Here is a 13,670-nt window from a genome sequence, read left to right as displayed (position 1 = left end):
AACCTTGTCATTTAAGGAATTTTTACTAAATTAAACCCTACCAAGTTTTAAAAGGTAACCACTAACTCTAACCATGTGCTGATTAATCTTTTCAGCTACCCTATTGTCACCCCATCTCTAGAATTTAAATTGAGTTAAATACTATATAATATATTGTAATGTTGATTTTGGTTTATTGTGTTTTAGTTTTTTTAATTTCCAGGGATCATTATTATGACATTTGGTTGTTCTACAACCACATTAGTTGGTGCAGGTTCTGATGCATCGGCGACGATGACCTCGACAAATAGGATCTTTTCACGTCTGCCAGTGTCTGGTCTCTCGGCCTCTACATTATCAAATGACACTACAACATTATCAGTGTACATCTTTTTGGTGTAAATGAGACCAGCTTCTGACTCGCCATCCTCAGTTGCCAGATCGACACATTTCATTGGGACATCCAACTTGTACTCGAGAGGTTTGTCATTGATCAGGAGGGTTGTCAACTTTTTGTAAAAAATACCATAGATACGAAGCTGAATCCATCGCTTGGTTGGCAGTTTGATGGGAAGACAGGAACCTTTGATATTAAACACTCCAGTGCATTCACTAAATGGTTCGACATACTTTGGAATATCTCTACCAAAAGTATAATCTTGTTTTGGAGCTGGGTAGAAAATGGCACCGTCGAAACGATAGATGTACGGCTTGTCATTATTTGGAAGGTTTTCCGCGATGACTTCGACCTCTCTATCTTCAAACGATGAGTATCTACGACGAATCTTTTCAGGATGTTCAATCAATTGAACTGGATACATGAGTTGATTCAACTTTAATAGTTGTGGTCCTTTGTCAATGATGAGTTGTAGTTCATCGGTCTTTTTGTCTCTGAGGTATCTTGATCCAGCAATAGCCAAATCATTGACAGCTCTCACCAACACCTTATCAACCATTTCAGTGAATGATTCAACCTTTTCATCCTCTTCGGTTTCTGGATACCCAGTTACAAATAATTCATCAACTTCTAATTGATACCAGAATGCCTATTCAAAATAAAACAAACCAAAATATAATTAACACATTTCCAGAATATTAAATATTCTTTTTTTTTACATACATTTAAATTAGCCATGACAACAATATAGATGAATAAACTATCTAAATAGTATGGGACTACGTTATCAACCATTGCATGGTTACCACAGAATCGAATGATTGCTTTGACTTGGACTCTGAGAGATTCAAAAGATTCACGAACATAGGTCTTGAGAGTACTGTCAGCTTCACCTTCTCTTAAACGAATCTTTAATACGCCAACTTTGGTTCTCAATACTTCCATATTATCGACCAATCCTTTAAAGAATGCTTCACAAATTCTCTTCCATCTATTTTAAAAAAAAAAACAAAATAATAATAATTATTAATTAATGTACTATTTTAAATGATGAGATGATCATTGACAACATACGTTTGAACTTCACTTTCTTGAATCTTTTTATCCATGATACCTTCCATTTGAATTCTAAACTCATCCAATCTCTTTTCCAAATCCTCTTTTGAAACCATCTCCTTTTCAGGTGGTTTGGGGAAGAATAGATCAAATACACTTGCAAGTAATGGTCCTACTACCGGTACTAATGATCTAATTTTTAATGCGTAAAGAAGAATATTAATATTATTTAAAATGTAAAATATATTAATCTTTCATTTTTTTTTTAATGATACATACAAAGCACCACTGACAAGTGAAGGAAGTAGATCAGGATCATTGACAAGATTCTTGATGACACCTTCTGGGTCTTGACAAAAGTCAACGATATCCTTTGCACTGATACAAGAGAAAGGATCACTCTTTAGATTTTGAACAAATTCATCCTTTTTAGCTCTTAGTTTATCTTTGGATGATTTAATAAACTTTCCTTTAGCTTTTGCAAATTTTCCTACTTTTGGCATATTTAAAAATGTATAATAATAACTACTACTACTACTACTACTACTACTACTACTACTACTACTACTACTGCTACTACTATTTTAAAAAGATAAACTGAATATAACCAGTTTTGTTGTTCCAAGTATGTTTAAATAGTCAACGAGAGATAACTCTTGTAGCAACAAGAGAAGAGCAGTACATTTGTAGTTTGGCAAAATTAATTAATTTCGTATCTCCTCCGTAACCATTTGTTTGCAAATAGATGCGATGAGAGAAAGTATAAAGTTAGATGGACAGCCGAAATTTATAATGATAAGTAAGGTTTAAGATCGCAACCCCTCCCATTACCAACTTACAAATATTTTTCGAATCTTGGTTGGTTGACGTAAAAGAATCATTTGATTGGAGATTAATTACATCATTGTGCCAATTTACAAACTCTCTTTGTTTAACGATGATATACACTGCAGATTGTTGACTGTTGGTTTTGGTTTCAAAAAATTTTCAACCATTTTGGCGCCTTTTTTAAAAGTATAAATCTAGATAAATAAATACAGAGCACACTGTATTAGACTTGATGAATGAATGAATTAAAATGTTTATTTATTTATTGGGAATGATTGAAATCTGTTGTCACTTTGAAATTGGTTGATTCAGTTACATTGGAGGGTTAGGACCTGGGCCATACAATCCCGATCCGGGAAATCTAGGCAACCCAGAACCAGTCTCTGTAGGAGGTGGCAGATAGTATCCATAAAAATCATTAGCCATTTGATCTTGTACTGGAGGAGCAGGTTCTGATGCATCGGCGACAATGACCTCGACAAACAAGATCTTTTCAATTCTTTTTTCATCGATCAGTTGTTGGGCTGTTTTGACTGGTTCGATATTGGCATTATTATTACCAAAGAGTGATGTCATTGATATCTCAGGGAACCCTGTGGTTGGTTCAAATGTCGACATAAATGAAACGCGGATGAAATCAGTGTACATCTTTTTGGTGTAGATGAGACCAGCCTCGGATTGACCATTCTCGGTAGCCATATCGACACATTTCATTGGGACATCCAACTTGTACTCGAGAGGTGCATCGTTCACAGCCAATGTGGTTTTCTTTTTGTAAAAGATACCATAGAAACGAAGTTGTACCCATCTCTTGGCTGGCAGTTTGATGGGGAGACAGGAGTCTCCGAGATCATAAACACCAGTGCATCCACTAAATGGTTCGACATACTTGGGGATATCTCTACCATCATGATCGTAATCCCAACATGAGGGTGGGTAGAAAAAGGCAGCATCGAAACGATAAATATAGGGTTTGGTAATATTGGGAAGGTTTGATGGCTCGAAAATTAGGTTTCTTTCTTGGAATGATGTGTAGAGACGACGAATCTTTTCAGGATGTTCAATCAATTGGACTGGATACATGAGTTGATTATACTTTAAAATGTATGGCCCTTTTTCATTGAGTAGTTCCATCTCCTTAGTCTTTTTGTCTCTGAGGCATCTCGATCCAGCAATAGCCAAATCATTGACAGCTCTCACCAACACCTTGTCGACCATTTCATTAAATGATTCAACCTTTTCATCCTCTTCAGTTCCTGGATACCCAGTTACAAATAATTCATCAACTTCTAATTGATACCAGAATGCCTATAAAACAAATTTAAAATATTAAAATTAAATAATTAATATCAAAAAAAAAATAATTCGCCAAGTTCAACAAAGTTGGTTTTTTGAGACATACATTTAAATTAGCCATGACAACAATATAGATGAATAAACTATCTAAATAGTATGGGACTACGTTATCAACCATTGCATGGTTACCACAGAATCGAATGATTGCTTTGACTTGGACTCTGAGAGATTCAAAAGATTCACGAACATAAGTCTTGAGAGTACTGTCAGCTTCACCTTCTCTTAAACGAATCTTTAATACACCAACCTTGGTTCTCAATACTTCCATATTATCAACCAATCCTTTAAAGAATGCTTCACAAATTCTCTTCCATCTAAATAAATTAAAAAAAAAAAATGGAGAATAAAAGATAAAGTAATTAATAAATACTTCAAAATGATTTGCGATAGTAATCTAATTAATTTTAATAGACAGACAACATACGTTTGAACTTCACTCTCGGCAATCTTTTTATCCATGATACCTTCCATTTGAATTCTAAATTCATCCAATCTCTTTTCCAAATCCTCTTTTGAAACCATCTCCTTTTCAGGTGGTTTGGGGAAGAATAGATCAAATACACTTGCGAGAAATGGTCCTACTACTGGTACAGTGGGAATAGACAAAAAGGGTGTAACTATTAGTTTCAAATCTCTTTGCCAAACTACAAATATTTTGACAAATATACACATGAGATACATTTATCTATCTTATCTACATAATACTAATAATAATGAGATAAATTGATTAGTAAGTATACTACTACTACTATTACAATTAATGTTTTTTTGTTTTGATTCATTTTTTGTTTTTTTATTATTATTATTATTATTATATAAGGATTTGATGGATTCATTCTTCTTTTGAAATTGTTTTGTTTTGTAGTAATAGTTGGTTGGTTAGTGTAAAACTCTTATTATTATTATTATTATTATTATTATTATCTTATTGTGAAATAGTTGAACTGGCAGATGAAGCAGTTGAATTTCCAATTGGTTCAATCGATTGGTTTGATGGGTTAGTTTGAGGGGCAATGGCAGGTGAGGTATTTGAAGAGGCATTTGTTATATCACTATTCTTGTGACTATGCTTTTTTGACTTTGACTTTGATTTTTCGATGGAGTCGATGCAGTTGCAGTTGTATCGGTTGAATCCTTTTCCTTTTCTTTTTCGGGTTCACCACCACGTTCACTTCTTAATGATTCATCGGCAGAGTCATATCCATCATCAGTTTGAGATGATTCGGTAGACATGTCAGTCTTTTCACCTGATCCACCGTGTTGTTGTGGTGGAGTGGTGGCAGACTTGTCCTTGTTCTTTTTGCTGCTTCCGCCACTAATACCCTTGAATCGTTTGAGGAATATTTTAAATGGAGTTGGTTGGTGTGGTTGTTTGCTTGGTGATCCCTCTGCCTCTTGAGTGGACTGAGTGAGATCATTGTAACTCGATGTATGTGAAGGTGGCAACGAGTAGGATGACCCTCCTGCAGGCATGGTACGACTCTTGGTACTAGCAGTACTAATCACACTATCCAACGACTCTCTATGTGAGAGTAACTTTGGATTATTAGAAGTATGCTCTTCACCAACATTATCACCACCTGGATTAGCTTCAGTAACATCTTCATCACCAGATTCATCGTCGCTTTGTTCGTTGGCCTCGGTTGGCTGTCCACCAGCGGCGGCTACTGCACCCTCTTTGATGTCTTCGTTGGCTTGCTTGCCACCAAACTTGTTCTTGACCAATCTGAGTGTGTTTCTACCGGCCTTTCCAAGGATCGATGGTCTACGATTAGATTTTGGTCGATTTAGTTTGGATTGTGAAACTGATAGAGGTGGACCGTTTGGTGGAGGTGGTGTAGTTGATTGTGCTGTAGCTGTAGTAGTAGTAGCATTGTTATTATTATTTGGTTGTTGTACATTGATAACAGGGACATCGATAGATGATGATGATGATTCTGTTATTCCCCTATTAGTGTTTGCTGCCAACGTATTGATATCACCAAAACTACCACTATGGCTACTATTAAAAGAACTATTTAAATCTATTTTTGTGTTATTAATTACATTGTTGTTGACTATGGTTGTTGGTGGGACGAGGACGGTTGGTTGTTGTCCATCACCGCCGGTGACTTGTTCATTTGAGAAACTTGCACGACCGACACTTTCATTCTCTGAGGTCCAGCTGTCTAGATCGTCCTTTGGGTTTAATGGTTCGTCTTTGTCGTCGTCGTCTTCAGAGAGGATTTCTTCTTTTGGAAAGTCGGTCGAGACGGGAGTACTAGCCTCAAAGGCTACGACGGTGTTGTTTTCGATGGCGTCCATGGTGAGCCCAAGAGGGAGCTCTTCGCCGCGGAGGATCTTTTCCGTTTCCTTGGAGTGGTTGAGGACGGCCAAGTCGATGGCGAGACGGCCGAGATGGTCGCGGTGCTTGGCACGGACCGAGTCGAATCCACGACGCATGAGGAGATGAGCGCAACGGGGACGGTTGAAAAAGGCGGCATAGTGCATGGGTGTCCATCCTCGCGAGTCGGTAGCAGTAATGTCGGCACTATTTTGGAGGAGGAGCTCGGGCACGACAATGTCGTCGGAGCGCCAGATCGAGTGGTGGAGAGTGTTGCGGCCGTCTGCGTCGGTGGCGTTGACGTCGGCGCCTTGGCCCATGAGACGGATGTAGCGGACGACGTCGCGACACTGAGAGGCAGCGAGCTCGCCGAGCATCTTGCCGAGCTCGTCAACCGACAAACTAGACTTGGTGATAAAGTCGCGCGACTTGTACTTGCTGCGGATATACGCCTCCTTGGTCATACGGTCGCTCTTGTCGGTGGGCTTGGTCGTCTCGCCGAGCTGGTGTTCGTACAACTGGTTGAAACGCGCGTTACCAATCTCGCACATGAGCGAGATGTTGTCGGGCGACCACTTGTCGAGTGTCAGCGAACGCACCTTGGATATGTGCGTGCCCAACGATCGATGCACGCCGCTACACACCTTGCAAATGAGCAGGCCAAGATTAATGGATGCCCAGTCGGGGTCGGCACTCGAACAATCAGCGCACACGCCATTACCCTGCACACGCTGTAAAATACGCACAATCTGTTGGTTGACCTCATCCGTGCCAGTCGATGAGATTTGCGAGCTCACCGACGACGCAGACATTGGCTTGGCAAGCATCACGCCACTCGTCGACTTTTCCAGCGACTGGCTGTTGAGACTGTTGGAAATGGCCTGTTGAATAGCCTCGACCCAACGGTCTCTCTCCTCCTCACTCTCGGCCTGCAACACGATCGGTTGTTTCTTTCGAGGATGCAAGATTTCGAAACGCAAATTATACTCTTTCTCATCCTTTTCCTTTTCTTTTTCCTTTTCCTTTTCTTTTTCCTTTTCCTTTTCTCTTTCCTTTTCAGATTTGCCAAGTGAAGAAGTAGCCAAATTCGATGTAGATGGTGATACCATAATTAATTGTGGTAATCTTACCGAACATAATAAAATATTTAATGCATTCTCTGGATGGAATTCCTACAATCAAAACAAAACATAATATTAATATTAATATTAATATTCATATTTTCTTTTCTTTTCTATTTTCTATTTTATATTTTGTTGATACATTACCTTTTTACCTTTATAACAATATAACATTCCATCTTTTAAGACATACCAACATTTATTCCAACCACCCATTACTTGTTTTGATTTTTTCATGAGATGACCTTCGACGACCTTTGGTGGTTGAATCTCTTCGAGATAACGTTCAAGTTCTTCGATACGTGGCTTGAGGTTGGCATAGAGTTTGGAGGCACGGTTGAAAAAGAGGTATTGAGCATTGACAAAATGCAACATTGATTTCAAATACTTGGTTTCGTTCTTGTGTGACAGTTCGTTGAGTTTGACCTCTAGCTCTTTGTTTTGGCCCTCTAATCCATCCTTTAACTTTTCCAACTCTTGTTCGTATGTAAATAGTCTAGTTTCATCAACCGCCTTACTCTTTTTAATCGATGCCGATATTTTACCCAACGCAATATCATAATCCTCCTTGCTCTTTGATACTCGTTTGTGTGAGTCTACCACTTCAGCAAAGTCATAATCAACAAAATTGGCAACTGGTGTAATAAATACATCTTGAATTTCATTCAACTAGAAAGAAAGTAAAAGATAAAAGAATACATTAATATTATTAAAAGATGGATAGTTATATAATATATATATATATATATATTAAGTATACAAACCATTTGATCATGAACACTATTAACAGCTTTAATAGTATTACCAAAATAAGCTAGATTATTTCCAAGATTCTTTTCTTTTTGTTGATTAAAGCCAATCATTTGATCGGATTGTTTAATTAATTCTTCAGAGAATAAATGTGAATTTTGACAGTATACTAAAGAAATATTAAACAAAGTAGTTGGTTAGTTATATATATATGTATATATGTATTTGTATGTATCTTGTTTGATTGATTCTTTACCTTTCATTGAATCAGTCCAATGTTTAGAGATTTTTAGTAGACGTTTCAAAGTCTTTTTATTCTCTAGTGCAAATTGAAACTCTTCGGTGTGGTAGTTGTTGGCTGCGAGAGCTGCTGCTGCTGCGGCGGCTGCAGAGGTGGATGAGGTAAGAGTGGCAATTGATCCAGTACTTGATACCAACGATGTAGATGCATTCGATACGCTAAGAAGGTTATTGACCAAGTTACCCGATCCAACTGGTGTTGCTAATGTTGTAGTAGTAGTCGTCGTCGTCGATGATAAAGATGCTGCCAATGATGATGTACTTTGTGAATTTGGTGATGATGTTGTTGTCGTAGAGGAGGATGTAGTAACTGCCGCTGCAGTAGTACTTGATGATGATGATACATTATTATTGTTATTGTTGGTGTCGCTAGGAGGAGAAGTAGATATAGTTGCAGCTGGTGCTGGTGCAGCAGCTACTACTGGAGTAGTAGAAGCTCTAGAAGATCGGTGCATTGATGGAGATGGGGGATTCGAAGTAGTAACAGATGGCGCATGAGGTGACCCGGCTACAAAAGTAGTGCCCGTTTCCTTTGTTGGTGTTGGTTCACTCATCTCTCTCTCTCTCTCCAATACAAACTACTCTCTATCTTCTTTCTATATATATATATATTCTAGATAGTAGAACTAACTCTCCCAATTATTAGTGTATGATTATCTTCCTTTCTTCTTTTCCTTTGTTCAAATATTTGATTGATTGATTGATATTGTATGTTCTGTCTGTGTAATATATGATGTGTAATATGTTTGTTAGTTTACTGTTCTCTCTTCTTGTTGTTGTTGTAGGTATGCTATTGTTATTGTATTACTCTACTCACTCTACTACTCTTTGTTGTTGTTTGTGAGAGAGTTTTGTTGTTTTTGGTTGGTTGGTTGGTTGGTTGGGATGGTTGTGTGAGTGTGTTTGTTGTGTGTGTGTGTTTTGAAGGGTTGTTGTGATTGTTTTTACTGGTTGATTAAGGATCGAATGAATGAATGGATGAACGAATGAACAAGGTAAGGTAAGGTGTGAGATCTCCTTTTTGTAATTTAAGATTTACGATTAACTCTTGTCTTGTTGTGATGGTTGTTGATAAACCTTTCTTTTCCTCCTTTAGATGGCGAGTAAATAATACTAATACAATGATAGATGATAAATGATTGAATGAATGGATGGATGAATGAAATACGATACGATGATGAGATAGATAGATATAGAACGGGGAGTTGAGTTTGAATGAGAGGTGAAAAATGGGCAACAAGAGTTATTAATAAAAATTAAAAGAAAAAAAAAAAGTTTGGGGATGAGGTTTTTGGTCTCTGGGCGTCAAACAAGTCAAGCAAGAGGTCCTTGGGTTGGTTGGAATAATCGTCGGTCGTTTAAACACACGAATAGAGAGATAAATAAATAGATGGTATGGATCACTAAATAATAATAATAGTGATTTGAAACAAAGGCAAGATTGAATCGAGGGTTCCAAAAAAAAAAACACTATAATTCTAACTGTGTAAAAAATAAACTGTGGAATAGAGAGAGTAGTGAGAGAGTAGTAGATAGATATATATAATAGCAGTTATGTGTTTATATTTGTGGAGAATAAGAGTAGAGTAGTATGAGTTGTGGATGACTCCTCCTGCTAAACACAATTCACTCATGACGTTGAGGGGGCAAGTCTGCCAAATTCAAATAAAAGCTGATTCTAGCTCTGTTGTAAAAAATCAGCTCCTCTCAGATACACCCGCTATCCTTCATGTTCTTTGAAAATAATAAAATAGATATATGGAATCGAATAATAATAATAATAATAATAATAATCTACTCTATCTTTCTCTCTTTAATTTCAAGTCAGGTGATTTATCTTTAAAACAATAATAAAATTAAAATAAATAAAAAAGTGTTTGCATATTTGAGAAATGCAATTTCCATTTTGTGTACACCATGAATATTAATATTAATATTGATAATATCATTGTATTGTTTGTCGTTGTCACCCTTGAATTCTGGGTAGGTGTAGGAGGTTCTTCTTTTCAATGTACATCTTTGAAGTGGTCAGTTTTTGGTGAATAGTCCTCGGACACAAAATCGAGCCATGTCACAAAAAAATTCAAAAAAAACAAAATTTAATAATCCACAACCATTTTATAAAGCAGCTCAATAAATTATTATTATTCTTTACTTTTTAAATTACCTTTTAACTTATTATTATTATACAAAGAAATATGGATCCATACGGAAGACCAATTATGCCAGGTGTTTATCCTCCAGGTTACGTCGCACCAATCGTACCACCAACCACCTTTGACCCAATGGTAGTCCCAAGTATGTACTATCAACCTAGTATGCAATGATTTTTAAAAATAACAAAAAAAGAGAGTATAGTTAGAAACATAGATATATATATATATATAGTTATACTATACTCTCTTTTGGCTCAATTTATCAACGGAGTGATATTATTGATAATATGTGCACTATCTTATTTACAGAGAGTAGAACAAACAAAACAGAACAAAATATAACACAACTAGATAGTAGTACATTACACACCTACTACTACTTGTTATTGTTGTTACTATTACTATTGTTTTAAACTACTCTTTATCATATATTTAGTTGTCAAATATACTTTAGAATCCATTTTAAACTAATCCTTTCTATCTTTTTCTTTTCTTTGACTATTTAGTGGGAGTAGGAGTTGTACCACCAGTTATCGGAGTACAACCAGTTGTTTACCCAAGTGCATACCCAACTGCCTATCCTGCTGGCGCCTATCCAGGTGCTTATCCAGGTGCCTACCCAACCGCATACCCAGGTGGTTACCCAGGTGGCTATCCAATGGGAGGATACCGTCCACACCACTACAAACACAAGAACTTTTACAAGTTTAAGCATTTCAAATAAGTGACTTTATAACAACAACAACAAGTCATTCAATGCACTCAATTACAACAAATGCGCGCAAACGATAACCATAATTAATTAAGTTAATATCTCTCTATAAACAAAAAAAACAAAACAAAAAAAAAACATCCTGTTGTATATTCTTTAAACTAAAAACTAAATAATCATCTTAATAATCTTAATAATAATAATAATAATAATAATCTTCTCACACCACACACTATTAACTTTGTTGTAAATATATTTTAAATAATAACTGACACATCAATAATAATAATATTAATATTTGATTGAATAAATAAATATTTTTAAAAAAGAGGTCAAAAATTAAACACTTTACCTTTTCCAAAAACAAAATCAATTTCCATCATCTGACTTTACTCTTTCCATAAATATTTGTATATACGAAGAGAAAGAAGATATATATATCTATATTTATGAGCTTACGTTATTTAACATACATTGATTTTGTTTTTATTTTTAAAAGGTTTTTCTTTTTGTTTAGTTTCTTTTTGTTGTTGTTATTATTATTATTAATATCACATTATTATTATTATTATTATTAATATCTTTTTAAAGTTATTATTATTATTATCACATTTATTTTAATTTTGGAATGGATTTATAAATATTATTATTATTTTAATTTGGGATTGGGATTGGATGGAGAGATGAAAAAAGGGGGGGAGGAGGATTAAATTTATCTTGTGTGTATCCTGTGATGATTTAAATTTAAAAAAAAAAAAAACTTTCTTATAAGATTGTGCACTTTGTTTTGCTAGACTTGTTTGATTTATCACGGTCTGGGAAGATGACGGCCTTGATGGCTTCATCGAAAACTTGCTTGAGACCTTTTTGAGTGAGGGCCGAGCACTCCAAGTAGCAAAAGGCCTTGATATCCTTGGCCATTTGCTCGCCTTGTTGGGCGGTCAGTGGTTGTTGGTTCTTTTCTCTCAACTTTTCCAAGGCTTCTCTGTCGTCGCGGAGATCGCACTTGGTACCCACGAGAATGATGGTGCTGTTGGGACAGTGGTGCGATACCTCTGGCCACCACTTGCTCTTTACGTTGGTGTACGAGGTTTGTGATATAATAGCAAAACATATTAAGAATACATCGGTTTGTGGATACGACAATGGACGAAGTCTATCGTAATCTTCTTGACCTGCTGTATCCCAAAGTCCAAGAGAAACTGTCTTGTTATCTACCATTACATTGGCTATAGAAATAAAAATAGAATAGAAATAGAAATAGAAATAGAAAGGGGAATGGTTAGATATATATAAATATATTCATCGATGAATATAGATATGGACATACCAGAATAATTGTCAAATACCGTTGGAACATATTCTGTTGGGAAACTGTTTGAGGTATATGAGATGAGTAGACAGGTTTTGCCTACAGCACCATCACCTACTACTACCAATTTGATTGATTGCATGGTTGAGTCTACTGATGTTGTTTCTTTTCTATATCTAAAATTACTATGTAATCGTCGAAGCATTCCATCATTATGTTGGTTATGTTGGTTATGTTGGTGGTGGTGATGATGATGTTGATTATCAGGATCATCATCAACAGATTGTTTTGATTTTGATCGTTTAAATGATAACATATGATGGTAGAATAGATTAATTAATGAATGAATTAATTAAAATAGATGAATAAAAGAGAAGAATAGAATTAAAAAAAAAAAAAAGAGAAAGAGAGAGAAAGAGAAAGACAATGTTAGTGAACCATTCTCTTTTGTTCTTCTTTGATTGAACAACAACAACAACAACAACAAATAATAATAATAAATAATTGTCAGATATCACACTCCTCTTGGTGTTATCTTTTGAATGATGTCAAATCATCAAACTGTCGTTTATCTATTCTAGTGTGTTGTTTGTTGCTGTTGTCACGGTTTCTTGTTTCTTTGTTGTTGTTGAAGCAATGAATGACACATACCAAATATATTAAACAATGATCACGTTTGTTGGGTGTGATTAGTTTTGTACTACTACTTTTACTACTTCTACTATACTACTACTGAGATTGTTATTTTAAAAAACAGTTGTAGAGAGAAGGTGATCTAAATAAATAATTAAATGTAAAAAAAAAAAAAAGTCGACTCTTTTATCTATTTATAGGTGTAGAGAGGGTAAATAAAAGTATATAAATAGTAGGTAGAGATAGATTGATATTGTTAGTTTATCTATAGGTTTATAAATATATATATATAGTACAACAATGGGTTCTGTAGTTTGTACAATAACTAAAAAAAAAAAGTAAAAAAAAATGAGAGAAAGCAGGTGGAAGTTTAAAATTAAAAAAAAATTGCAAAGTAGAGCCTTGGGATTGAATCTAGATCTCTCCTCCTCTATCCAATCCACATCGACAAATTTGTTGATGAACCCAACCTGACCTATTAATAATAATAGGTTATGTCTTCATAATAATAACATATGTCGATGATATATACAACACAATGTATATACTTGAGATATTAATTATCTTGTAATATCTTTGACTTTTGGTCAATCCATCCTAATCCTCTCTGTCTGTCTGTCTGTCAACTCTGTCGAATACTCTTTGTTTCTAATCGCACTAAAGGTAATACCTTTTCTCTTCTTCTTCTTGTTCTCCACGTCTATAGTTATAGTTTCTATATATTGTTATTGTGTTGTCGCTGTTTGT

The 13,670-nt window shown here is 35.5% G+C and overlaps 4 protein-coding genes across 4 annotated transcripts; 1 reads left to right on the top strand and 3 right to left on the bottom strand.

Moving 5' to 3' along the window:
- Window positions 1-30: 30 nt before the first annotated feature.
- DFA_10382 (uncharacterized protein) lies at window positions 31-4,297 on the bottom strand (the record flags this gene model as incomplete). The annotated part of the gene is made up of 9 exons (XM_004354230.1): window positions 31-117; window positions 219-328; window positions 506-1,025; window positions 1,100-1,367; window positions 1,451-1,624; window positions 1,712-2,011; window positions 2,577-3,568; window positions 3,663-3,930; window positions 4,041-4,297. 9 exons carry the CDS (start codon window positions 4,295-4,297, stop codon window positions 31-33), a joined length of 2,976 nt encoding a protein of 991 aa, XP_004354282.1.
- A 363-nt stretch (window positions 4,298-4,660) lies between these two features.
- Window positions 4,661-8,664, bottom strand: DFA_10381 (ankyrin repeat-containing protein; the record flags this gene model as incomplete). Its single annotated transcript, XM_004354229.1, has 5 exons — window positions 4,661-6,341; window positions 6,927-7,111; window positions 7,208-7,729; window positions 7,825-7,979; window positions 8,067-8,664. The coding sequence occupies 5 exons, from the start codon at window positions 8,662-8,664 to the stop codon at window positions 4,661-4,663; spliced, it is 3,141 nt and encodes a 1,046-aa protein (XP_004354281.1).
- Window positions 8,665-10,308: 1,644 nt separating this feature from the next.
- Window positions 10,309-10,990, top strand: DFA_10380 (uncharacterized protein; the record flags this gene model as incomplete). The annotated part of the gene is made up of 2 exons (XM_004354228.1): window positions 10,309-10,408; window positions 10,773-10,990. 2 exons carry the CDS (start codon window positions 10,309-10,311, stop codon window positions 10,988-10,990), a joined length of 318 nt encoding a protein of 105 aa, XP_004354280.1.
- A 753-nt stretch (window positions 10,991-11,743) lies between these two features.
- racB (Rho GTPase) lies at window positions 11,744-12,606 on the bottom strand (the record flags this gene model as incomplete). Its single annotated transcript, XM_004354227.1, has 2 exons — window positions 11,744-12,207; window positions 12,309-12,606. 2 exons carry the CDS (start codon window positions 12,604-12,606, stop codon window positions 11,744-11,746), a joined length of 762 nt encoding a protein of 253 aa, XP_004354279.1.
- Window positions 12,607-13,670: the final 1,064 nt, after the last annotated feature.

This window comes from Cavenderia fasciculata (assembly GCF_000203815.1).
Source record: "Cavenderia fasciculata unplaced genomic scaffold Scf_EU5ZYIE02H8LDV-5, whole genome shotgun sequence".
NCBI classification, from domain to species: domain Eukaryota; phylum Evosea; class Eumycetozoa; order Acytosteliales; family Cavenderiaceae; genus Cavenderia; species Cavenderia fasciculata.
This window is presented reverse-complemented; position numbering and strand designations above follow the sequence as displayed.